Consider the following 26440-nt stretch of genomic DNA (forward strand, 5'->3'; position numbering starts at 1 on the left):
CGTAGGGCCACTGTGTGTCAGACTCCTGTCGTAGGGCCACTGTGTGTCAGACTCCTGTCGTAGGGCCACTGTGTGTCAGACTCCTGTCGTAGGGCCACTGTGTGTCAGACTCCTGTCGTAGGGCCACTGTGTGTCAGACTCCTGTCGTAGGGCCACTGTGTGTCAGACTCCTGTCGTAGGGCCACTGTGTCAGACTCCTGTCGTAGGGCCACTGTGTGTCAGACTCCTGTCGTAGGACCACTGTCTGTCAGACTCCTGTCGTAGGGCCACTGTGTGTCAGACTCCTGTCGTAGGGCCACTGTGTCAGACTCCTGTCGTAGGGCCACTGTGTGTTAGACTCCTGTCGTAGGGCCACTGTCTGTCAGACTCCTGTCGTAGGGCCACTGTGTCAGACTCCTGTCGTAGGGCCACTATGTGTCCGACTCCTGTCGTAGGGCCACTGTCTGTCAGACTCCTGTCGTAGGGCCACTGTGTGTCAGACTCCTGTCGTAGGGCCACTGTCTGTCAGACTCCTGTCGTAGGGCCACTGTGTGTCAGACTCCTGTCGTAGGGCCACTGTGTGTCAGACTCCTGTCGTTAGGGCCACTGTGTGTCAGACTCCTGTCGTAGGGCCACTGTGTGTCAGACTCCTGTCGTAGGGCCACTGTGTGTCAGACTCCTGTCGTAGGGCCACTGTGTGTCAGACTCCTGTCGTAGGGCCACTGTGTGTCAGACTCCTGTCGTAGGGCCACTGTGTGTCAGACTCCTGTCGTAGGGCCACTGTGTGTCAGACTCCTGTCGTAGGGCCACTGTGTGTCAGACTCCTGTCGTAGGGCCACTGTGTCAGACTCCTGTCGTAGGGCCACTGTGTGTCAGACTCCTGTCGTAGGGCCACTGTCTGTCAGACTCCTGTCGTAGGGCCACTGTGTGTCAGACTCCTGTCGTAGGGCCACTGTCTGTCAGACTCCTGTCGTAGGGCCACTGTGTGTTAGACTCCTGTCGTAGGGCCACTGTGTGTCAGACTCCTGTCGTAGGGCCACTGTGTGTCAGACTCCTGTCGTAGGGCCACTGTCTGTCAGACTCCTGTCGTAGGGCCACTGTGTCAGACTCCTGTCGTAGGGCCACTGTGTGTCAGACTCCTGTCGTAGGGCCACTGTGTCAGACTCCTGTCGTAGGGCCACTGTGTCAGACTCCTGTCGTAGGGCCACTGTGTCAGACTCCTGTCGTAGGGCCACTGTGTGTCAGACTCCTGTCGTAGGGCCACTGTGTGTCAGACTCCTGTCGTAGGGCCACTGTCTGTCAGACTCCTGTCGTAGGGCCACTGTGTGTCAGACTCCTGTCGTAGGGCCACTGTGTCAGACTCCTGTCGTAGGGCCACTGTGTGTCAGACTCCTGTCGTAGGGTCACTGTGTCAGACTCCTGTCGTAGGGCCACTGTGTGTCAGACTCCTGTCGTAGGGCCACTGTCTGTCAGACTCCTGTCGTAGGGCCACTGTGTGTCAGACTCCTGTCGTAGGGCCACTGTCTGTCAGACTCCTGTCGTAGGGCCACTGTGTGTCAGACTCCTGTCGTAGGGCCACTGTCTGTCAGACTCCTGTCGTAGGGCCACTGTGTGTTAGACTCCTGTCGTAGGGCCACTGTGTGTCAGACTCCTGTCGTAGGGCCACTGTGTGTCAGACTCCTGTCGTAGGGCCACTGTGTGTCAGACTCCTGTCGTAGGGCCACTGTGTGTCAGACTCCTGTCGTAGGGCCACTGTGTCAGACTCCTGTCGTAGGGCCACTGTGTCAGACTCCTGTCGTAGGGCCACTGTGTGTCAGACTCCTGTCGTAGGGCCACTGTGTGTCAGACTCCTGTCGTAGGGCCACTGTGTCAGACTCCTGTCGTAGGGCCACTGTGTGTCAGACTCCTGTCGTAGGGCCACTGTCTGTCAGACTCCTGTCGTAGGGCCACTGTGTGTCAGACTCCTGTCGTAGGGCCACTGTGTCAGACTCCTGTCGTAGGGCCACTGTGTGTCAGACTCTTGTCGTAGGGCCACTGTCTGTCAGACTCCTGTCGTAGGGCCACTGTGTCAGACTCCTGTCGTAGGGCCACTGTGTGTCAGACTCCTGTCGTAGGGCCACTGTGTCAGACTCCTGTCGTAGGGCCACTGTGTCAGACTCCTGTCGTAGGGCCACTGTGTCAGACTCCTGTCGTAGGGCCACTGTGTGTCAGACTCCTGTCGTAGGGCCACTGTGTGTCAGACTCCTGTCGTAGGGCCACTGTCTGTCAGACTCCTGTCGTAGGGCCACTGTGTGTCAGACTCCTGTCGTAGGGCCACTGTGTCAGACTCCTGTCGTAGGGCCACTGTGTGTCAGACTCCTGTCGTAGGGCCACTGTGTCAGACTCCTGTCGTAGGGCCACTGTGTGTCAGACTCCTGTCGTAGGGCCACTGTCTGTCAGACTCCTGTCGTAGGGCCACTGTGTGTCAGACTCCTGTCGTAGGGCCACTGTCTGTCAGACTCCTGTCGTAGGGCCACTGTGTGTCAGACTCCTGTCGTAGGGCCACTGTCTGTCAGACTCCTGTCGTAGGGCCACTGTGTGTTAGACTCCTGTCGTAGGGCCACTGTGTGTCAGACTCCTGTCGTAGGGCCACTGTGTGTCAGACTCCTGTCGTAGGGCCACTGTGTGTCAGACTCCTGTCGTAGGGCCACTGTGTGTCAGACTCCTGTCGTAGGGCCACTGTGTCAGACTCCTGTCGTAGGGCCACTGTGTCAGACTCCTGTCGTAGGGCCACTGTGTGTCAGACTCCTGTCGTAGGGCCACTGTGTCAGACTCCTGTCGTAGGGCCACTGTGTGTCAGACTCCTGTCGTAGGGCCACTGTGTCAGACTCCTGTCGTAGGGCCACTGTGTGTCAGACTCCTGTCGTAGGGCCACTGTCTGTCAGACTCCTGTCGTAGGGCCACTGTGTGTCAGACTCCTGTCGTAGGGCCACTGTGTGTTAGACTCCTGTCGTAGGGCCACTGTCTGTCAGACTCCTGTCGTAGGGCCACTGTGTGTCAGACTCCTGTCGTAGGGCCACTGTGTGTCAGACTCCTGTCGTAGGGCCACTGTGTGTCAGACTCCTGTCGTAGGGCCACTGTCTGTCAGACTCCTGTCGTAGGGCCACTGTATGTTAGACTCCTGTCGTAGGGCCACTCTCTGTCAGACTCCTGTCGTAGTGCCACTGTGTGTTAGACTCCTGTCGTAGGGCCACTGTCTGTCAGACTCCTGTCGTAGGGCCACTGTGTCAGACTCCTGTCGTAGGGCCACTATGTGTCAGACTCCTGTCGTAGGGCCACTGTCTGTCAGACTCCTGTCGTAGGGCCACTGTGTCAGACTCCTGTCGTAGGGCCACTGTCTGTCAGACTCCTGTCGTAGGGCCACTGTGTGTCAGACTCCTGTCGTAGGGCCACTGTGTCAGACTCCTGTCGTAGGGCCACTGTGTGTCAGACTCCTGTCGTAGGGCCACTGTCTGTCAGACTCCTGTCGTAGGGCCACTGTGTGTCAGACTCCTGTCGTAGGGCCACTGTCTGTCAGACTCCTGTCGTAGGGCCACTGTGTGTCAGACTCCTGTCGTAGGGCCACTGTCTGTCAGACTCCTGTCGTAGGGCCACTGTGTGTTAGACTCCTGTCGTAGGGCCACTGTGTGTCAGACTCCTGTCGTAGGGCCACTGTGTGTCAGACTCCTGTCGTAGGGCCACTGTGTGTCAGACTCCTGTCGTAGGGCCACTGTGTGTCAGACTCCTGTCGTAGGGCCACTGTGTCAGACTCCTGTCGTAGGGCCACTGTGTCAGACTCCTGTCGTAGGGCCACTGTGTGTCAGACTCCTGTCGTAGGGCCACTGTGTCAGACTCCTGTCGTAGGGCCACTGTGTGTCAGACTCCTGTCGTAGGGCCACTGTGTCAGACTCCTGTCGTAGGGCCACTGTGTGTCAGACTCCTGTCGTAGGGCCACTGTCTGTCAGACTCCTGTCGTAGGGCCACTGTGTGTCAGACTCCTGTCGTAGGGCCACTGTGTGTTAGACTCCTGTCGTAGGGCCACTGTCTGTCAGACTCCTGTCGTAGGGCCACTGTGTGTCAGACTCCTGTCGTAGGGCCACTGTGTGTCAGACTCCTGTCGTAGGGCCACTGTGTGTCAGACTCCTGTCGTAGGGCCACTGTCTGTCAGACTCCTGTCGTAGGGCCACTGTATGTTAGACTCCTGTCGTAGGGCCACTCTCTGTCAGACTCCTGTCGTAGTGCCACTGTGTGTTAGACTCCTGTCGTAGGGCCACTGTCTGTCAGACTCCTGTCGTAGGGCCACTGTGTCAGACTCCTGTCGTAGGGCCACTATGTGTCAGACTCCTGTCGTAGGGCCACTGTCTGTCAGACTCCTGTCGTAGGGCCACTGTGTCAGACTCCTGTCGTAGGGCCACTGTCTGTCAGACTCCTGTCGTAGGGCCACTGTGTGTCAGACTCCTGTCGTAGGGCCACTGTCTGTCAGACTCCTGTCGTAGGGCCACTGTGTCAGACTCCTGTCGTAGGGCCACTGTGTCAGACTCCTGTCGTAGGGCCACTATGTGTCAGACTCCTGTCGTAGGGCCACTGTCTGTCAGACTCCTGTCGTAGGGCCACTGTGTCAGACTCCTGTCGTAGGGCCACTGTCTGTCAGACTCCTGTCGTAGGGCCACTGTGTGTCAGACTCCTGTCGTAGGGCCACTGTGTCAGACTCCTGTCGTAGGGCCACTGTGTGTCAGACTCCTGTCGTAGGGCCACTGTCTGTCAGACTCCTGTCGTAGGGCCACTGTGTGTCAGACTCCTGTCGTAGGGCCACTGTCTGTCAGACTCCTGTCGTAGGGCCACTGTGTGTCAGACTCCTGTCGTAGGGCCACTGTCTGTCAGACTCCTGTCGTAGGGCCACTGTGTGTTAGACTCCTGTCGTAGGGCCACTGTGTGTCAGACTCCTGTCGTAGGGCCACTGTGTGTCAGACTCCTGTCGTAGGGCCACTGTGTGTCAGACTCCTGTCGTAGGGCCACTGTGTGTCAGACTCCTGTCGTAGGGCCACTGTGTCAGACTCCTGTCGTAGGGCCACTGTGTCAGACTCCTGTCGTAGGGCCACTGTGTGTCAGACTCCTGTCGTAGGGCCACTGTGTCAGACTCCTGTCGTAGGGCCACTGTGTGTCAGACTCCTGTCGTAGGGCCACTGTGTCAGACTCCTGTCGTAGGGCCACTGTGTGTCAGACTCCTGTCGTAGGGCCACTGTCTGTCAGACTCCTGTCGTAGGGCCACTGTGTGTCAGACTCCTGTCGTAGGGCCACTGTGTGTTAGACTCCTGTCGTAGGGCCACTGTCTGTCAGACTCCTGTCGTAGGGCCACTGTGTGTCAGACTCCTGTCGTAGGGCCACTGTGTGTCAGACTCCTGTCGTAGGGCCACTGTGTGTCAGACTCCTGTCGTAGGGCCACTGTCTGTCAGACTCCTGTCGTAGGGCCACTGTATGTTAGACTCCTGTCGTAGGGCCACTCTCTGTCAGACTCCTGTCGTAGTGCCACTGTGTGTTAGACTCCTGTCGTAGGGCCACTGTCTGTCAGACTCCTGTCGTAGGGCCACTGTGTCAGACTCCTGTCGTAGGGCCACTATGTGTCAGACTCCTGTCGTAGGGCCACTGTCTGTCAGACTCCTGTCGTAGGGCCACTGTGTCAGACTCCTGTCGTAGGGCCACTGTCTGTCAGACTCCTGTCGTAGGGCCACTGTGTGTCAGACTCCTGTCGTAGGGCCACTGTCTGTCAGACTCCTGTCGTAGGGCCACTGTGTCAGACTCCTGTCGTAGGGCCACTGTGTCAGACTCCTGTCGTAGGGCCACTGTGTGTCAGACTCCTGTCGTAGGGCCACTGTGTGTCAGACTCCTGTCGTAGGGCCACTGTGTCAGACTCCTGTCGTAGGGCCACTGTGTGTCAGACTCCTGTCGTAGGGCCACTGTGTGTCAGACTCCTGTCGTAGGGCCACTGTGTCAGACTCCTGTCGTAGGGCCACTGTGTCAGACTCCTGTCGTAGGGCCACTGTGTGTCAGACTCCTGTCGTAGGGCCACTGTCTGTCAGACTCCTGTCGTAGGGCCACTGTGTCAGACTCCTGTCGTAGGGCCACTGTGTGTCAGACTCCTGTCGTAGGGCCACTGTGTGTTAGACTCCTGTCGTAGGGCCACTGTGTCAGACTCCTGTCGTAGGGCCACTGTCTGTCAGACTCCTGTCGTAGGGCCACTGTCTGTCAGACTCCTGTCGTAGGGCCACTGTGTGTCAGACTCCTGTCGTAGGGCCACTGTCTGTCAGACTCCTGTCGTAGGGCCACTGTGTGTCAGACTCCTGTCGTAGGGCCACTGTGTCAGACTCCTGTCGTAGGGCCACTGTGTGTCAGACTCCTGTCGTAGGGCCACTGTGTGTTAGACTCCTGTCGTAGGGCCACTGTGTGTCAGACTCCTGTCGTAGGGCCACTGTGTGTTAGACTCCTTCTCTAGGGCCACTGTGTGTCAGACTCCTGTCGTAGGGCCACTATGTGTCCGACTCCTGTCGTAGGGCCACTGTGTGTCAGACTCCTGTTGTAGGGCCACTGTGTGTCAGACTCCTGTTGTAGTGCCACTGTGTGTGTAGTTTTTGTTTGTTTGTATGTGTGTGTGTGTGTGTGTGTGTGTGTGTGTGTGTGTGTGTGTGTGTGTGTGTGTGTGTGTGTGTGTGTGTGTGTGTGTGTGTGTGTGTGTGTGTGTTTCTGTCCATGTGTGGGGGACTGTGTGTATGAACACACCTGTTTGTTGCTAATAGTTACCTTCATAAATCCATTCCTCCGGTGAACCCTGACCCACGCTGAAAAGGTCAGATGTTTGACCTGTGACCTCGCTGCTCTGTGATTGGTCACTTTCACTCTCAATCTTCTCCCCCCTTTCTTCCTTCTCCTCCTCAGCCAGGTTGTTTACCTGGTCTCTGTACAGAAAACAGACAGGTTGTTTACCTGGTCTCTGTATAGAAAACAGCCAGGTTGTTTACCTGGTCTCTGTATAGAAAACAGCCAGGTTGTTTACCTGGTCTCTGTATAGAAAACAGCCAGGTTGTTTACCTGGTCTCTGTACAGAAAACAGCCAGGTTGTTTACCTGGTCTCTGTATAGAAAACAGCCAGGTTGTTTACCTGGTCTCTGTATAGAAAACAGCCAGGTTGTTTACCTGGTCTCTGTACAGAAAACAGACAGGTTGTTTACCTGGTCTCTGTATAGAAAACAGCCAGGTTGTTTACCTGGTCTCTGTATAGAAAACAGCCAGGTTGTTTACCTGGTCTCTGTATAGAAAACAGCCAGGTTGTTTACCTGGTCTCTGTATAGAAAACAGCCAGGTTGTTTACCTGGTCTCTGTACAGAAAACAGCCAGGTTGTTTACCTGGTCTCTGTATAGAAAACAGCCAGGTTGTTTACCTGGTCTCTGTATAGAAAACAGCCAGGTTGTTTACCTGGTCTCTGTATAGAAAACAGCCAGGTTGTTTACCTGGTCTCTGTATAGAAAACAGCCAGGTTGTTTACCTGGTCTCTGTATAGAAAACAGCCAGGTTGTTTACCTGGTCTCTGTACAGAAAACAGCCAGGTTGTTTACCTGGTCTCTGTATAGAAAACAGCCAGGTTGTTTACCTGGTCTCTGTATAGAAAACAGCCAGGTTGTTTACCTGGTCTCTGTATAGAAAAGTTTGATAAACGTACATCTAACCTTGACTTATCATTGATATAAATCACTTTCAAGAGAGACTTTGTAGAAAACATTTGACTAATGATCTGTTTTTTGAGAACCTATGTTTCAGGGAGCTTAATTGTCCAGTAAACATCTAATGCCATGTTTTTGTATGCTACAGTGTTTACTAGGGTTGTACCACAGTGACCTCATGACCACTAAAACCATACCACTCACACTGTCACACCAGGCCTGCTCTCGGAGATAGTAGTTATCATGCCCTCAGATAACATATTGATTAGTGTGTGTGCCTCTTTCCCTTGGGAAGATTGATGGCGTTCTGTTCACCACATCCCCACAACAGCAAACGGTCGCTATGGGTGACTCTCTCTATCCACGCACTCACACACACACTACTGAAAACCGTCCATACCGAACCAAACTCCATCTGGTTTCATTTAGCTATGTTTACAGTAAACTTTCAACAGGAGTCAACCAATGTGGTTGTCGAAAAAGTTAGCTAATTCATCAGGATTTCTTTCTCATGGCTTCCCATCAGAATCCACCCACGCACCCACACGCACACGCACACGCACACGCACGCACACACACACACACACACACACACACACACACACACACACACACACACACACACACACACACACCCACCCACGCACACGCACACGCACACGCACACGCACACGCACACACACACAGAGTGAGTCTTTACAGTTCAGCCAAGCCCTCTTCTATGCCTCCTACAAATCCTCTTCAACATTTTAACATCATTCAACATCATTCATTTGATGCAAATCTCTCATTTTGTGTGTTTTTCTTGAGTCTAGAAATACACCCGGTTCTTACAGAAATATTCTCCAGCCCACATCGACACACCAGGCCAGGCCAGACTGCTTAATTCTGTGGTACTTTCAGACCTATAATGGGAGCCATTTTAGAGTTATATATATATAAAAGACTACAAAGGAGTAGATTGAGAAAGCCTGCGGTAGGCCTAGAAGTTACATGAGGACAACAAAAATAAGTTAGGAAAAATGGAGACCCATAAAACAGTAGATGTTTAGAACTTAGTGATGTTGATCCAAGTGTACTACTTCTGGATTACTGACAGAAAAGACCACTTCAGTACCTGCAGGTGTGGTGAGGGTCTGGGTCAGTGAGGCTCCACTGTGGTTCCTGTCCAAAGGAACCTACATTCCCTCCCTCCCCCGTCCACACTCTGCTGGTCCCATCCACAGAGCCAGAGAGGAAGAAGAGTCTCTCTGTGTACAACAGCACCTCAACACTCACTATCGCCCCCTCATGGGCCCTCCAGGAATGCAGGAGAGGAGGGTGGCTTGAGGAGGGCTGGGGATGTGAAACATGTGAAGATAGAGTATAGTGTAAAACACATAAAACAGAGGTGTGTCCTACATTAGCATTTACTATACTCAAAAATTCACTCACACTCACACATTCACATACATGTACACACACACACGCACGCACGCACGCACGCACGCACGCACGCACGCACGCACGCACGCACGCACGCACACACACACACACACACACACACACACACACACACACACACACACACACACACACACACACACACACACACACACACACACACACACACACACACACACACACACACACACATACACCAACCCTGACCTCCTGTGTGATGTAGAGCGCGTACTGAGAGATGTCCCAGACCTGAACACACCCTGCTGTGTCTCCAGTGACCAGGATGTTGTTCTCCTGGTCTGAAGTCAGCCCCAACACACACTCCTTCTCTCCACCAGGGGCATAGAACTGACCTGAGAGGGAGATTGAGAGAGAGAGATGATAATACTGTATACTTCAGACAGAGAGATGAAAATACTGTATACGCCAGAGAGAGAGATGATAATACTGTATACTTCAGACAGACAGATGATAATACTGTATACTCCAGACAGAGAGATGATAATACTGTATACGCCAGAGAGAGAGATGATAATACTGTATACGCCAGAGAGAGAGATGATAATACTGTATACTTCAGACAGAGAGATTATAATACTGTATACTCCAGAGAGAGAGATGATAATTGACATCCGGTTTGGAGCGAGCGGTCGCATTTGCATTCGCTCTGCAGGTAGTATAAATTTTCATTTCATTTTCATTACATTTCCTTATAGTACAACGGTTTAATTTGTCTAACCTTAGCAATTTCTTCTTAGCTAGCTACTTAGCCGTCTGTGTATAAAAGATAATTGCGTAATTATCGTATTCCGTCGTCTATCGTAGTCCACACTGCTATCTGCCCAGCAGCTAGCAAACGTCCACCGTCTACCGAATAGTAGTATAAACTTTTCATTACATTTCATTATAGTACAACGGTCTGATTTTCATTTTCACTACAGTACAACGGTTTGATTTGTTTGATCTTAGCTAGCTACATAGCCGTCTTTGCATCAAACATAATTGTGTAGTTATTGAGGTTCGCCAGCCAGCTATTTTCGCCCTAACGTAACGCAACGTAGCCAAACACTGCTAGCTAGCCAGCTTGCCACCGAATAGCAGCATTGTAGAAACGAGTGCATTACAACGGAACGACTTGATCAGTGTAGTGTTGGCTGACTACACAGTTGTCTTTGCTATCTTTGATTTGTATTTGTTCGATCTTAGCTAGCTACTTAGCTGGCTACATAGCCGTCTTTGTATCGGTGATAATTGTGTAGTTATCAAGGTTCGCTGAGGTTCGCTAGCCAGGTATTCTCGCCCTAACGTAACGTAGTCAACCCTGCTAGCTAGCCAGCTAGCCACCGATTAGCAGCACTGTAGAAACGATTACATTACAACGGAACGACTTGACTTGTGTAGTGTTAGCTAGCTACATAGTTTTCTTTGCTATCTTTTTATCTAAGATAATTGTGTAGCTTTGAGTAATTATCGGTTAGCTAGCCAGCTATTTTTCGCCTGCCGCGCTGCCGTCCTCCTACCTAGCCAACACTGCTAGCTAGCCAACTTCTACCGAATAGCAGCACTGTAGAAACTTACATTACAACGGAACGACTTGATTAGCGTAGTGTTAGCTAGTTGTCTTTCCTGTCCTTGTATCCATGATAATTGTGTAGTTTAGAGAAATTTAGTGAAATTGTCGAGGTTACCTAGCCAGCTTCACTTTCAACAACGTAGCCACTGCTAGCCAGGCTACTTCACCAGCCAGCAGTACTATATCATTTTAGTCAATAAGATCTTGTATTTTATTCTTATTTTTTGCAACGTAAGCTTAACTTTCTGAACATTCGAGACGTGTAGCCCACTTGTCATTCTAATCTCCTTTGCATTAGCGTAGCCTCTTCTGTAGCCTGTCAACCATGTGTCTGTCTATCCCTGTTCTCTCCTCTCTGCACAGACCATACAAACGCTTCACACCGCGTGGCCGCGCCCACCCTAACCTGGTGGTCCCAGCCCGCACGACCCACGTGGAGTTCCAGGTCTCCGGTAGCCTCTGGAACTGCCGATCTGCGGCCAACAAGGCAGAGCTCATCTCAGCCTATGCGTCCCTCCAGTCCCTCGACTTCCTGGCACTGACGGAAACATGGCTCACCACAGATAACACTGCTACTCCTACTGCTCTCTCTTCGTCTGCCCACGTGTTCTCGCACACCCCGAGACCTTCTGGTCAGCGGGGTGGTGGCATCGGGATCCTCATCTCTCCCAAGTGGTCATTCTCTCTTTCTCCCCTTACCCATCTGTCTATCGCCTCCTTTGAATTCCATGCTGTCACAGTTACCAGCCCTTTCAAGCTTAACATCCTTATCATTTATCGCCCTCCAGGTTCCCTTGGAGAGTTCATCAATGAGCTTGATGCCTTGATAAGCTCCTTTCCTGAGGACGGCTCACCTCTCACAGTTCTGGGTGACTTTAACCTCCCCATGTCTACCTTTGACTCATTCCTCTCTGCCTCCTTCTTTCCACTCCTCTCCTCTTTTGACCTCACCCTCTCACCTTCCCCCCCTACTCACAAGGCAGGCAATACGCTTGACCTCATCTTTACTAGATGCTGTTCTTCCACTAACCTCATTGCAACTCCCCTCCAAGTCTCCGACCACTACCTTGTATCCTTCTCCCTCTCGCTCTCATCCAACACTTCCCACACTGCCCCTTCTCGGATGGTATCGCGCCGTCCCAACCTCCGCTCTCTCTCCCCCGCTACTCTCTCCTCTTCCATCCTATCATCTCTTCCCTCTGCCCAAACCTTCTCCAACCTATCTCCTGATTCTGCCTCCTCAACCCTCCTCTCCTCCCTTTCTGCATCCTTTGACTCTCTATGTCCCCTATCCTCCAGGCCGGCTCGGTCCTCCCCTCCCGCTCCGTGGCTCGACGACTCATTGCGAGCTCACAGAACAGGGCTCCGGGCAGCCGAGCGGAAATGGAGGAAAACTCGCCTCCCTGCGGACCTGGCATCCTTTCACTCCCTCCTCTCTACATTTTCCTCTTCTGTCTCTGCTGCTAAAGCCACTTTCTACCACTCTAAATTCCAAGCATCTGCCTCTAACCCTAGGAAGCTCTTTGCCACCTTCTCCTCCCTCCTGAATCCTCCTCCCCCCCCCCCCTCCTCCCTCTCTGCAGACGACTTCGTCAACCATTTTGAAAAGAAGGTCGACGACATCCGATCCTCGTTCGCTAAGTCAAACGACACCGCTGGTTCTGCTCACACTGCCCAACCCTGTGCTTTGACCTCTTTCTCCCCTCTCTCTCCAGATGAAATCTCGCGTCTTGTGACGGCCGGCCGCCCAACAACCTGCCCGCTTGACCCTATCCCCTCCTCTCTTCTCCAGACCATTTCCGGAGACCTTCTACCTTACCTCACCTCGCTCATCAACTCATCCTTGACCGCTGGCTACGTCCCTTCCGTCTTCAAGAGAGCGAGAGTTGCACCCCTTCTGAAAAAACCTACACTCGATCCCTCCGATGTCAACAACTACAGACCAGTATCCCTTCTTTCTTTTCTCTCCAAAACTCTTGAACGTGCCGTCCTTGGCCAGCTCTCCTGCTATCTCTCTCAGAATGACCTTCTTGATCCAAATCAGTCAGGTTTCAAGACTAGTCACTCAACTGAGACTGCTCTTCTCTGTATCACGGAGGCGCTCCGCACTGCTAAAGCTAACTCTCTCTCCTCTGCTCTCATCCTTCTAGACCTATCGGCTGCCTTCGATACTGTGAACCATCAGATCCTCCTCTCCACCCTCTCCGAGTTGGGCATCTCCGGCGCGGCCCACGCTTGGATTGCGTCCTACCTGACAGGTCGCTCCTACCAGGTGGCGTGGCGAGAATCTGTCTCCTCACCACGCGCTCTCACCACTGGTGTCCCCCAGGGCTCTGTTCTAGGCCCTCTCCTATTCTCGCTATACACCAAGTCACTTGGCTCTGTCATAACTTCACATGGTCTCTCCTATCATTGCTATGCAGACGACACACAATTAATCTTCTCCTTTCCCCCTTCTGATGACCAGGTGGCGAATCGCATCTCTGCATGTCTGGCAGACATATCAGTGTGGATGACGGATCACCACCTCAAGCTGAACCTCGGCAAGACGGAGCTGCTCTTCCTCCCGGGGAAGGACTGTCCGTTCCATGATCTCGCCATCACGGTTGACAACTCCATTGTGTCCTCCTCCCAGAGCGCTAAGAACCTTGGCGTGATCCTGGACAACACCCTGTCGTTCTCCACCAACATCAAGGCGGTGGCCCGTTCCTGTAGGTTCATGCTCTACAACATCCGCAGAGTACGACCCTGCCTCACACAGGAAGCGGCGCAGGTCCTAATCCAGGCACTTGTCATCTCCCGTCTGGATTACTGCAACTCGCTGCTGGCTGGGCTCCCTGCCTGTGCCATTAAACCCCTACAACTCATCCAGAACGCCGCAGCCCGTCTGGTGTTCAACCTTCCCAAGTTCTCTCACGTCACCCCGCTCCTCCGCTCTCTCCACTGGCTTCCAGTTGAAGCTCGCATCCGCTACAAGACCATGGTGCTTGCCTACGGAGCTGTGAGGGGAACGGCACCTCAGTACCTTCAGGCTCTGATCAGGCCCTACACCCAAACAAGGGCACTGCGTTCATCCACCTCTGGCCTGCTCGCCTCCCTACCACTGAGGAAGTACAGTTCCCGCTCAGCCCAGTCAAAACTGTTCGCTGCTCTGGCCCCCCAATGGTGGAACAAACTCCCTCACGACGCCAGGACAGCGGAGTCAATCACCACCTTCCGGAGACACCTGAAACCCCACCTCTTCAAGGAATACCTAGGATAAAGCAATCCTTCTGCCCCCCCCCCCCCCCCCCCCCTTAAAAGATCTAGATGCACTATTGTAAAGTGGCTGTTCCACTGGATGTCATAAGGTGAATGCACCAATTTGTAAGTCGCTCTGGATAAGAGCGTCTGCTAAATGACTTAAATGTAAATGTAAATGTAATAATACTGTATACTCCAGACAGAGAGAGAGAGATGATAATACTGTATACGCCAGAGAGAGAGATGATAATACTGTATACTTCAGACAGAGAGATGATAATACTGTATACTCCAGACAGAGAGATGATAATACTGTATACTCCAGATAGAGAGATGATAATACTGTATACTCCAGACAGAGAGAGATGATAATACTCTATACTCCAGATAGAGAGAGATAATAATACTGTATACTCCAGATAGAGAGATGATAATACTGTATACTCCAGACAGAGAGATGATAATACTGTATACTCCAGACAGAGAGAGATGATAATACTGTATACTCCAGATAGAGAGAGATGATAATACTGTATACTCCAGACAGAGAGAGAAGATAATACTGTATACTCCAGACAGAGAGATGATAATACTGTAGACTCCAGATAGAGAGATGATAATACTGTATACTCCAGATAGAGAGATGATAATACTGTATACTCCAGACAGAGAGATGATAATACTGTATACTCCAGATAGAGAGAGATGATAATACTGTATACTCCAGACAGAGAGATGATAATACTGTATACTCCAGATGGAGAGATGATAATACTGTATACTCCAGATAGAGAGAGATGATAATACTGTATACTCCAGAGAGAGAGATGATAATACTGTATACTCCAGATAGAGAGAGATGATAATACTGTATACTCCAGATAGAGAGAGATGATAATACTGTATACTCCAGATAGAGAGAGATGATAATACTGTATACTCCAGACAGAGAGAGATGATAATACTGTATACTCCAGACAGAGAGAGATGATAATACTGTATACTCCAGACAGAGAGAGATGATAATACTGTATACTCCAGATAGAGAGAGATGATAATACTGTATACTCCAGACAGAGAGAGATGATAATACTGTATACTCCAGACAGAGAGAGATGATAATACTGTATACTCCAGACAGAGAGAGAGATGATAATACTGTATACTCCAGACAGAGAGAGATGATAATACTGTATACTCCAGACAGAGAGAGATGATAATACTGTATACTCCAGATAGAGAGAGATGATAATACTGTATACTCCAGATAGAGAGAGATGATAATACTGTATACTCCAGATAGAGAGAGATGATAATACTGTATACTCCAGACAGAGAGAGATGATAATACTGTATACTCCAGACAGAGAGAGATGATAATACTGTATACTCCAGACAGAGAGAGATGATAATACTGTATACTCCAGATAGAGAGAGATGATAATAATGTATACTCCAGACAGAGAGAGATGATAATACTGTATACTCCAGACAGAGAGAGATGATAATACTGTATACTCCAGACAGAGAGAGAGATGATAATACTGTATACTCCAGACAGAGAGAGATGATAATACTGTATACTCCAGACAGAGAGAGATGATAATACTGTATACTCCAGACAGAGAGAGAGATGATAATACTGTATACTCCAGACAGAGAGAGATGATAATACTGTATACTCCAGACAGAGAGAGATGATAATACTGTATACTCCAGACAGAGAGAGATGATAATACTGTATACTCCAGACAGAGAGAGATGATAATACTGTATACTCCAGACAGAAAGAGAGATGATAATACTGTATACTCCAGACAGAGAGAGAGATGATAATACTGTATACTCCAGACAGAGAGAGATGATAATACTGTATACTCCAGACAGAGAGAGATGATAATACTGTATACTCCAGACAGAAAGAGAGATGATAATACTGTATACTCCAGATAGAGAGAGATGATAATACTGTATACTACAGACAGAAAGAGAGATGATAATACTGTATACTCCAGATAGAGAGAGATGATAATACTGTATACTCCAGACAGAGAGAGATGATAATACTGTATACTCCAGATAGAGAGAGATGATAATACTGTATACTCCAGATAGAGAGAGATGATAATACTGTATACTCCAGACAGAAAGAGAGATGATAATACTGTATACTCCAGATAGAGAGAGATGATAATACTGTATACTCCAGACAGAGAGAGAGAGATGATAATACTGTATACTCCAGATAGAGAGAGATGATAATACTGTATACTCCAGACAGAAAGAGAGATGATAATACTGTATACTCCAGATAGAGAGAGATGATAATACTGTATACTCCAGACAGAGAGAGAGAGATGATAATACTGTATACTCCAGATAGAGAGAGATGATAATACTGTATACTCCAGATAGAGAGAGATGATAATACTGTATACTCCAGATAGAGAGATGATAATAATGTATACTCCAGACAGAGAGAGATGATAATACTGTATACTCCAGACAGAGAGAGATGATAATACTGTATACTCCAGACAGAGAGAGATGATAATACTGTATACTCCAGACAGAGAGAGATGATAATACTGTATACTCCAGAGAGAGAGATGATAATACTGTATACTCCAGACAGAGAGAGATGATAATACTGTATACTCCAGACAGAGAGAGGTGATAATACTGTATACTCCAGATAGACAGAGATGATAATACTGTATACTCCAGATAGAGAGATGATAATACTGTATACTCCAGATAGAGAGAGATGATAATACTGTATACTCCAGATAGAGAGAGATGATAATACTGTATACTCCAGACAGAGAGAGATGATAATACTGTATACTCCAGATAGAGAGAGATGATAATACTGTATACTCCAGATAGACAGAGATGATAATACTGTATACTCCAGATAGAGAGATGATAATACTGTATACTTCAGAGAGAGGGAGATGATAATACTGTATACTCCAGATAGAGAGAGATGATAATACTGTATACTCCAGACAGAGAGAGATGATAATACTGTATACTCCAGATAGAGAGAGATGATAATACTGTATACTCCAGATAGAGAGATGATAATACTGTATACTCCAGACAGAGAGATGATAATACTGTGTACTCCAGATAGAGAGATGATAATACTGTATACTCCAGACAGAGAGATGATAATACTGTATACTCCAGAGAGAGATGATAATGCTGTATACTCCAGACAGAGAGAGAGAGATGATAATACTGTATACGCCAGAGAGAGAGATGATAATACTGTATACTCCAGACAGAGAGAGAGAGATGATAATACTGTATACTCCAGACAGAGAGAGAGAGATGATAATACTGTATACTCAAGATAGAGAGAGATGATAATACTGTATACTCCAGATAGAGAGATGATAATACTGTATACTCCAGATAGAGAGAGATGATAATACTGTATACTCCAGATAGAGAGATGATAATACTGTATACTCCAGATAGAGAGAGATGATAATACTGTATACTCCAGATAGAGAGATGATAATACTGTATACTCCAGATAAAGAGATGATAATACTGTATACTCCAGACAGAGAGAGAGAGAGAGAGAGATGATAATACTGTATACTCCAGATAGAGAGAGATGATAATACTGTATACTCCAGATAGAGAGAGATGATAATACTGTATACTCCAGATAGAGAGAGATGATAATACTGTATACTCCAGATAGAGAGATGATAATACTGTATACTCCAGACAGAGAGATGATAATACTGTATACTCCAGATAGAGAGATGATAATACTGTATACTCCAGATAGAGAGAGATGATAATACTGTATACTCCAGATAGAGAGAGATGATAATACTGTATACTCCAGATAGAGAGAGATGATAATACTGTATACTCCAGATAGAGAGAGATGATAATACTGTATACTCCAGATAGAGAGAGATGATAATACTGTATACTCCAGATAGAGAGAGATGATAATACTGTATACTCCAGACAGAGAGAGATGATAATACTGTATACTCCAGATAGAGAGATGATAATACTGTATACTCCAGAGAGAGAGAGATGATAATACTGTATACTCCAGAGAGAGAGATGATAATACTGTATACTCCAGATAGAGAGATGATAATACCTTATACTCCAGACAGAGAGAGATGATAATACTGTATACTCCAGATAGAGATAGATGATAATACTGTATACTCCAGACAGAGAGAGATGATAATATTGTATACTCCAGACAGAGAGAAATGATAATACTGTATACTCCAGATAGAGAGATGATAATACTGTATACTCCAGACAGAGAGAGATGATAATACTGTATACTCCAGAAAGAGAGAGATTATAATACTGTATACTCCAGACAGAGAGAGATGATAATACTGTATACTCCAGACAGAGAGAGATGATAATACTGTATACTCCAGACAGAGAGAGATGATAATACTATATACTCCAGACAGAGAGATGATAATACTGTATACTCCAGATAGAGAGATGATAATACTGTATACTCCAGATAGAGAGAGATGATAATAATGTATACTCCAGAGAGCGAGATGATAATACTGTATACTCCAGACAGAGAGAGATGATAATACTGTATACTCCAGAGAGCGAGATGATAATACTGTATACTCCAGACAGAGAGAGATGATAATACTGTATACTCCAGATAGAGAGATGATAATAATGTATACTCCAGACAGAGAGAGATGATAATACTGTATACTCCAGATAGAGAGAGATGATAATACTGTATACTCCAGACAGAGAGACGATAATAATGTATACTCCAGACAGAGAGAGATGATAATACTGTATACTCCAGACAGAGAGAAAGAGATGATAATACTGTATACTCCAGACAGAGAGATGATAATACTGTATACTCCAGACAGAGAGAGATGATAATACTGTATACTCCAGACAGAGAGAGAGAGATGATAATACTGTATACTCCAGAGAGCGAGATGATAATACTGTATACTCCAGACAGAGAGAGATGATAATACTGTATACTCCAGACAGAGAGAGATGATAATACTGTATACTCCAGATAGAGAGATGATAATACTGTATACTCCAGACAGAGAGAAATGATAATGGTATACTCCAGACAGAGAGAGATGATAATACTGTATACTACAGACAGAGAGAGATGATAATACTGTATACTCCAGAGAGAGAGAGATGATAATACTGTATACTCCAGACAGAGAGATGATAATACTGTATACTCCAGACAGAGAGAGAGATGATAATACTGTATACTCCAGACAGAGAGAGATGATAATACTGTATACTCCAGATAGAGAGATGATAATACTGTATACTCCAGACAGAGAGAGATGATAATACTGTATACTCCAGACAGAGAGAGATGATAATACTGTATACTCCAGATAGAGAGATGATAATACTGTATACTCCAGACAGAGAGAAATGATAATGGTATAATCCAGACAGAGAGAGATGATAATACTGTATACTACAGACAGAGAGAGATGATAATACTGTATACTCCAGACAGAGAGAAATGATAATGGTATACTCCAGACAGAGAGAGATGATAATACTGTATACTACAGACAGAGAGAGATGATAACTGTATACTCCAGAGAGAGATGATAATACTGTATACTCCAGACAGAGAGAAATGATAATACTGTATACTCCAGACAGAGAGAGATGATAATACTGTATACTCCAGATAGAGAGAGATGATAATACTGTATACTCCAGATAGAGAGAGATGATAATACTGTATACTCCAGATAGAGAGAGATGATAATACTGTATACTCCAGATAGAGAGAGATGATAATACTGTATACTCCAGACAGAGAGAGATGATAATACTGTATACTCCAGACAGAGAGAGATGATAATACTGTATACTCCAGATAGAGAGAGATGATAATACTGTATACTCCAGAGAGAGATGATAATACTGTATACTCCAGATAGACAGATGATAATACTGTATACTCCAGATAGAGAGAGATGATAATACTGTATACTCCAGATAGAGAGATGATAATACTGTATACTCCAGACAGAGAGATGATAATACTGTATACTCCAGATAGAGAGATGATAATACTGTATACTCCAGATAGAGAGAGATGATAATACTGTATACTCCAGATAGAGAGATGATAATACTGTATACTCCAGATAGAGAGAGATGATAATACTGTATACTCCAGACAGAGAGAGATGATAATACTGTATACTCCAGATAGAGAGAGATGATAATACTGTATACTCCAGACAGAGAGAGATGATAATACTGTATACTCCAGATAGAGAGAGATGATAATACTGTATACTCCAGAGAGAGATGATAATACTGTATACTCCAGACAGAGAGAGATGATAATACTGTATACTCCAGATAGAGAGATGATAATACTGTATACTCCAGAGAGAGAGAGATGATAATACTGTATACTCCAGAGAGAGAGATGATAATACTGTATACTCCAGATAGAGAGATGATAATACCTTATACTCCAGACAGAGAGAGATGATAATACTGTATACTCCAGATAGAGATAGATGATAATACTGTATACTCCAGACAGAGAGAGATGATAATATTGTATACTCCAGACAGAGAGAAATGATAATACTGTATACTCCAGATAGAGAGATGATAATACTGTATACTCCAGACAGAGAGAGATGATAATACTGTATACTCCAGATAGAGATATATGATAATACTGTATACTCCAGACAGAGAGAGATGATAATACTGTATACTCCAGAAAGAGAGAGATTATAATACTGTATACTCCAGACAGAGAGAGATGATAATACTGTATACTCCAGACAGAGAGAGATGATAATACTGTATACTCCAGACAGAGAGAGATGATAATACTATATACTCCAGACAGAGAGATGATAATACTGTATACTCCAGATAGAGAGATGATAATACTGTATACTCCAGATAGAGAGAGATGATAATAATGTATACTCCAGATAGAGAGATGATAATACTGTATACTCCAGATAGAGAGATGATAATACTGTATACTCCAGATAGAGAGAGATGATAATAATGTATACTCCAGAGAGCGAGATGATAATACTGTATACTCCAGACAGAGAGAGATGATAATACTGTATACTCCAGAGAGCGAGATGATAATACTGTATACTCCAGACAGAGAGAGATGATAATACTGTATACTCCAGATAGAGAGATGATAATAATGTATACTCCAGACAGAGAGAGATGATAATACTGTATACTCCAGATAGAGAGAGATGATAATACTGTATACTCCAGACAGAGAGACGATAATAATGTATACTCCAGACAGAGAGAGATGATAATACTGTATACTCCAGACAGAGAGAAAGAGATGATAATACTGTATACTCCAGACAGAGAGATGATAATACTGTATACTCCAGACAGAGAGAGATGATAATACTGTATACTCCAGACAGAGAGAGAGAGATGATAATACTGTATACTCCAGAGAGCGAGATGATAATACTGTATACTCCAGACAGAGAGAGATGATAATACTGTATACTCCAGACAGAGAGAGATGATAATACTGTATACTCCAGATAGAGAGATGATAATACTGTATACTCCAGACAGAGAGAAATGATAATGGTATACTCCAGACAGAGAGAGATGATAATACTGTATACTACAGACAGAGAGAGATGATAATACTGTATACTCCAGAGAGAGAGAGATGATAATACTGTATACTCCAGACAGAGAGATGATAATACTGTATACTCCAGACAGAGAGAGAGATGATAATACTGTATACTCCAGACAGAGAGAGATGATAATACTGTATACTCCAGATAGAGAGATGATAATACTGTATACTCCAGACAGAGAGAGATGATAATACTGTATACTCCAGACAGAGAGAGATGATAATACTGTATACTCCAGATAGAGAGATGATAATACTGTATACTCCAGACAGAGAGAAATGATAATGGTATAATCCAGACAGAGAGAGATGATAATACTGTATACTACAGACAGAGAGAGATGATAATACTGTATACTCCAGATAGAGAGATGATAATAATGTATACTCCAGACAGAGAGAGATGATAATACTGTATACTCCAGATAGAGAGAGATGATAATACTGTATACTCCAGACAGAGAGACGATAATAATGTATACTCCAGACAGAGAGAGATGATAATACTGTATACTCCAGACAGAGAGAAAGAGATGATAATACTGTATACTCCAGACAGAGAGATGATAATACTGTATACTCCAGACAGAGAGAGATGATAATACTGTATACTCCAGACAGAGAGAGAGAGATGATAATACTGTATACTCCAGAGAGCGAGATGATAATACTGTATACTCCAGACAGAGAGAGATGATAATACTGTATACTCCAGACAGAGAGAGATGATAATACTGTATACTCCAGATAGAGAGATGATAATACTGTATACTCCAGACAGAGAGAAATGATAATGGTATACTCCAGACAGAGAGAGATGATAATACTGTATACTACAGACAGAGAGAGATGATAATACTGTATACTCCAGAGAGAGAGAGATGATAATACTGTATACTCCAGACAGAGAGATGATAATACTGTATACTCCAGACAGAGAGAGAGATGATAATACTGTATACTCCAGACAGAGAGAGATGATAATACTGTATACTCCAGATAGAGAGATGATAATACTGTATACTCCAGACAGAGAGAGATGATAATACTGTATACTCCAGACAGAGAGAGATGATAATACTGTATACTCCAGATAGAGAGATGATAATACTGTATACTCCAGACAGAGAGAAATGATAATGGTATAATCCAGACAGAGAGAGATGATAATACTGTATACTACAGACAGAGAGAGATGATAATACTGTATACTCCAGACAGAGAGAAATGATAATGGTATACTCCAGACAGAGAGAGATGATAATACTGTATACTACAGACAGAGAGAGATGATAACTGTATACTCCAGAGAGAGATGATAATACTGTATACTCCAGACAGAGAGAAATGATAATACTGTATACTCCAGACAGAGAGAGATGATAATACTGTATACTCCAGATAGAGAGAGATGATAATACTGTATACTCCAGATAGAGAGAGATGATAATACTGTATACTCCAGATAGAGAGAGATGATAATACTGTATACTCCAGATAGAGAGAGATGATAATACTGTATACTCCAGACAGAGAGAGATGATAATACTGTATACTCCAGACAGAGAGAGATGATAATACTGTATACTCCAGATAGAGAGAGATGATAATACTGTATACTCCAGAGAGAGATGATAATACTGTATACTCCAGATAGACAGATGATAATACTGTATACTCCAGATAGAGAGAGATGATAATACTGTATACTCCAGATAGAGAGATGATAATACTGTATACTCCAGACAGAGAGATGATAATACTGTATACTCCAGATAGAGAGATGATAATACTGTATACTCCAGATAGAGAGAGATGATAATACTGTATACTCCAGATAGAGAGATGATAATACTGTATACTCCAGATAGAGAGAGATGATAATACTGTATACTCCAGACAGAGAGAGATGATAATACTGTATACTCCAGATAGAGAGAGATGATAATACTGTATACTCCAGACAGAGAGAGATGATAATACTGTATACTCCAGATAGAGAGAGATGATAATACTGTATACTCCAGAGAGAGATGATAATACTGTATACTCCAGATAGACAGATGATAATACTGTATACTCCAGATAGAGAGAGATGATAATACTGTATACTCCAGATAGAGAGATGATAATACTGTATACTCCAGATAGAGAGAGATGATAATACTGTATACTCCAGGCAGAGAGAGATGATAATACTGTATACTCCAGACAGAGAGAAATGATAATGGTATACTCCAGACAGAGAGAGATGATAATACTGTATACTCCAGATAGAGAGAGATGATAATACTGTATACTCCAGATAGAGAGATGATAATACTGTATACTCCAGACAGAGAGATGATAATACTGTATACTCCAGATAGAGAGATGATAATACTGTATACTCCAGATAGAGAGAGATGATAATACTGTATACTCCAGATAGAGAGATGATAATACTGTATACTCCAGATAGAGAGAGATGATAATACTGTATACTCCAGACAGAGAGAGATGATAATACTGTATACTCCAGATAGAGAGAGATGATAATACTGTATACTCCAGACAGAGAGAGATGATAATACTGTATACTCCAGATAGAGAGAGATGATAATACTGTATACTCCAGAGAGAGATGATAATACTGTATACTCCAGATAGACAGATGATAATACTGTATACTCCAGATAGAGAGAGATGATAATACTGTATACTCCAGATAGAGAGATGATAATACTGTATACTCCAGATAGAGAGAGATGATAATACTGTATACTCCAGACAGAGAGAGATGATAATACTGTATACTCCAGACAGAGAGAAATGATAATGGTATACTCCAGACAGAGAGAGATGATAATACTGTATACTCCAGATAGAGAGAGATGATAATACTGTATACTCCAGATAGAGAGATGATAATACTGTATACTCCAGACAGAGAGAGATGATAATACTGTATACTCCAGACAGAGAGAGATGATAATACTGTATACTCCAGACAGAGAGAGATGATAATACTGTATACTCCAGATAGAGAGAGATGATAATACTGTATACTCCAGATAGAGAGATGATAATACTGTATACTCCAGATAGAGAGAGATGATAATACTGTATACTCCAGATAGAGAGAGATGATAATACTGTATACTCCAGATAGAGAGATGATAATACTGTATACTCCAGATAGAGAGATGATAATACTGTATACTCCAGACAGAGAGAGATGATAATACTGAATACTCCAGATAGAGAGATGATAATACTGTATACTCCAGACAGAGAGAGATGATAATACTGTATACTCCAGACAGAGAGAGATGATAATACTGTATACTCCAGATAGAGAGATGATAATACTGTATACTCCAGACAGAGAGAAATGATAATGGTATAATCCAGACAGAGAGAGATGATAATACTGTATACTACAGACAGAGAGAGATGATAATACTGTATACTCCAGACAGAGAGAAATGATAATGGTATACTCCAGACAGAGAGAGATGATAATACTGTATACTACAGACAGAGAGAGATGATAACTGTATACTCCAGAGAGAGATGATAATACTGTATACTCCAGACAGAGAGAGATGATAATACTGTATACTCCAGACAGAGAGAGATGATAATACTGTATACTCCAGATAGAGAGAGATGATAATACTGTATACTCCAGATAGAGAGAGATGATAATACTGTATACTCCAGATAGAGAGAGATGATAATACTGTATACTCCAGATAGAGAGAGATGATAATACTGTATACTCCAGACAGAGAGAGATGATAATACTGTATACTCCAGACAGAGAGAGATGATAATACTGTATACTCCAGAGAGAGATGATAATACTGTATACTCCAGATAGAGAGAGATGATAATACTGTATACTCCAGATAGAGAGAGATGATAATACTGTATACTCCAGATAGAGAGATGATAATACTGTATACTCCAGACAGAGAGATGATAATACTGTATACTCCAGATAGAGAGATGATAATACTGTATACTCCAGATAGAGAGAGATGATAATACTGTATACTCCAGACAGAGAGAGATGATAATACTGTATACTCCAGATAGAGAGAGATGATAATACTGTATACTCCAGACAGAGAGAGATGATAATACTGTATACTCCAGATAGAGAGAGATGATAATACTGTATACTCCAGAGAGAGATGATATTACTGTATACTCCAGATAGAGAGAGATGATAATACTGTATACTCCAGATAGAGAGATGATAATACTGTATACTCCAGACAGAGAGAGATGATAATACTGTATACTCCAGACAGAGAGATGATAATACTGTGTACTCCAGATAGAGAGATGATAATACTGTATACTCCAGACAGAGAGATGATAATACTGTATACTCCAGAGAGAGATGATAATGCTGTATACTCCAGACAGAGAGAGAGAGATGATAATACTGTATACGCCAGAGAGAGAGATGATAATACTGTATACTCCAGACAGAGAGAGAGAGATGATAATACTGTATACTCCAGACAGAGAGAGAGAGATGATAATACTGTATACTCAAGATAGAGAGAGATGATAATACTGTATACTCCAGATAGAGAGATGATAATACTGTATACTCCAGATAGAGAGAGATGATAATACTGTATACTCCAGATAGAGAGATGATAATACTGTATACTCCAGATAGAGAGAGATGATAATACTGTATACTCCAGATAGAGAGATGATAATACTGTATACTCCAGATAAAGAGATGATAATAC

General features: G+C 45.0%; 1 protein-coding gene across 1 annotated transcript in view; it reads right to left on the bottom strand.

Moving 5' to 3' along the window:
- LOC129860192 (WD repeat-containing protein on Y chromosome-like) overlaps nt 1-26440 on the bottom strand; it is a 73738-nt gene that overhangs the window by 23606 nt on the left and 23692 nt on the right. The window contains exons 15-17 of the mRNA XM_055930606.1: nt 9361-9506; nt 8828-9045; nt 6793-6947 (exon numbers count right to left, since the gene is read on the bottom strand). Coding sequence (XP_055786581.1) covers nt 6793-6947; nt 8828-9045; nt 9361-9506 — 519 coding nt within the window. The remainder of the gene's footprint in view (nt 1-6792; nt 6948-8827; nt 9046-9360; nt 9507-26440) is intronic.

Source organism: Salvelinus fontinalis, chromosome 1, assembly GCF_029448725.1.
Source record: "Salvelinus fontinalis isolate EN_2023a chromosome 1, ASM2944872v1, whole genome shotgun sequence".
In the NCBI taxonomy this organism is placed as follows: domain Eukaryota; kingdom Metazoa; phylum Chordata; class Actinopteri; order Salmoniformes; family Salmonidae; genus Salvelinus; species Salvelinus fontinalis.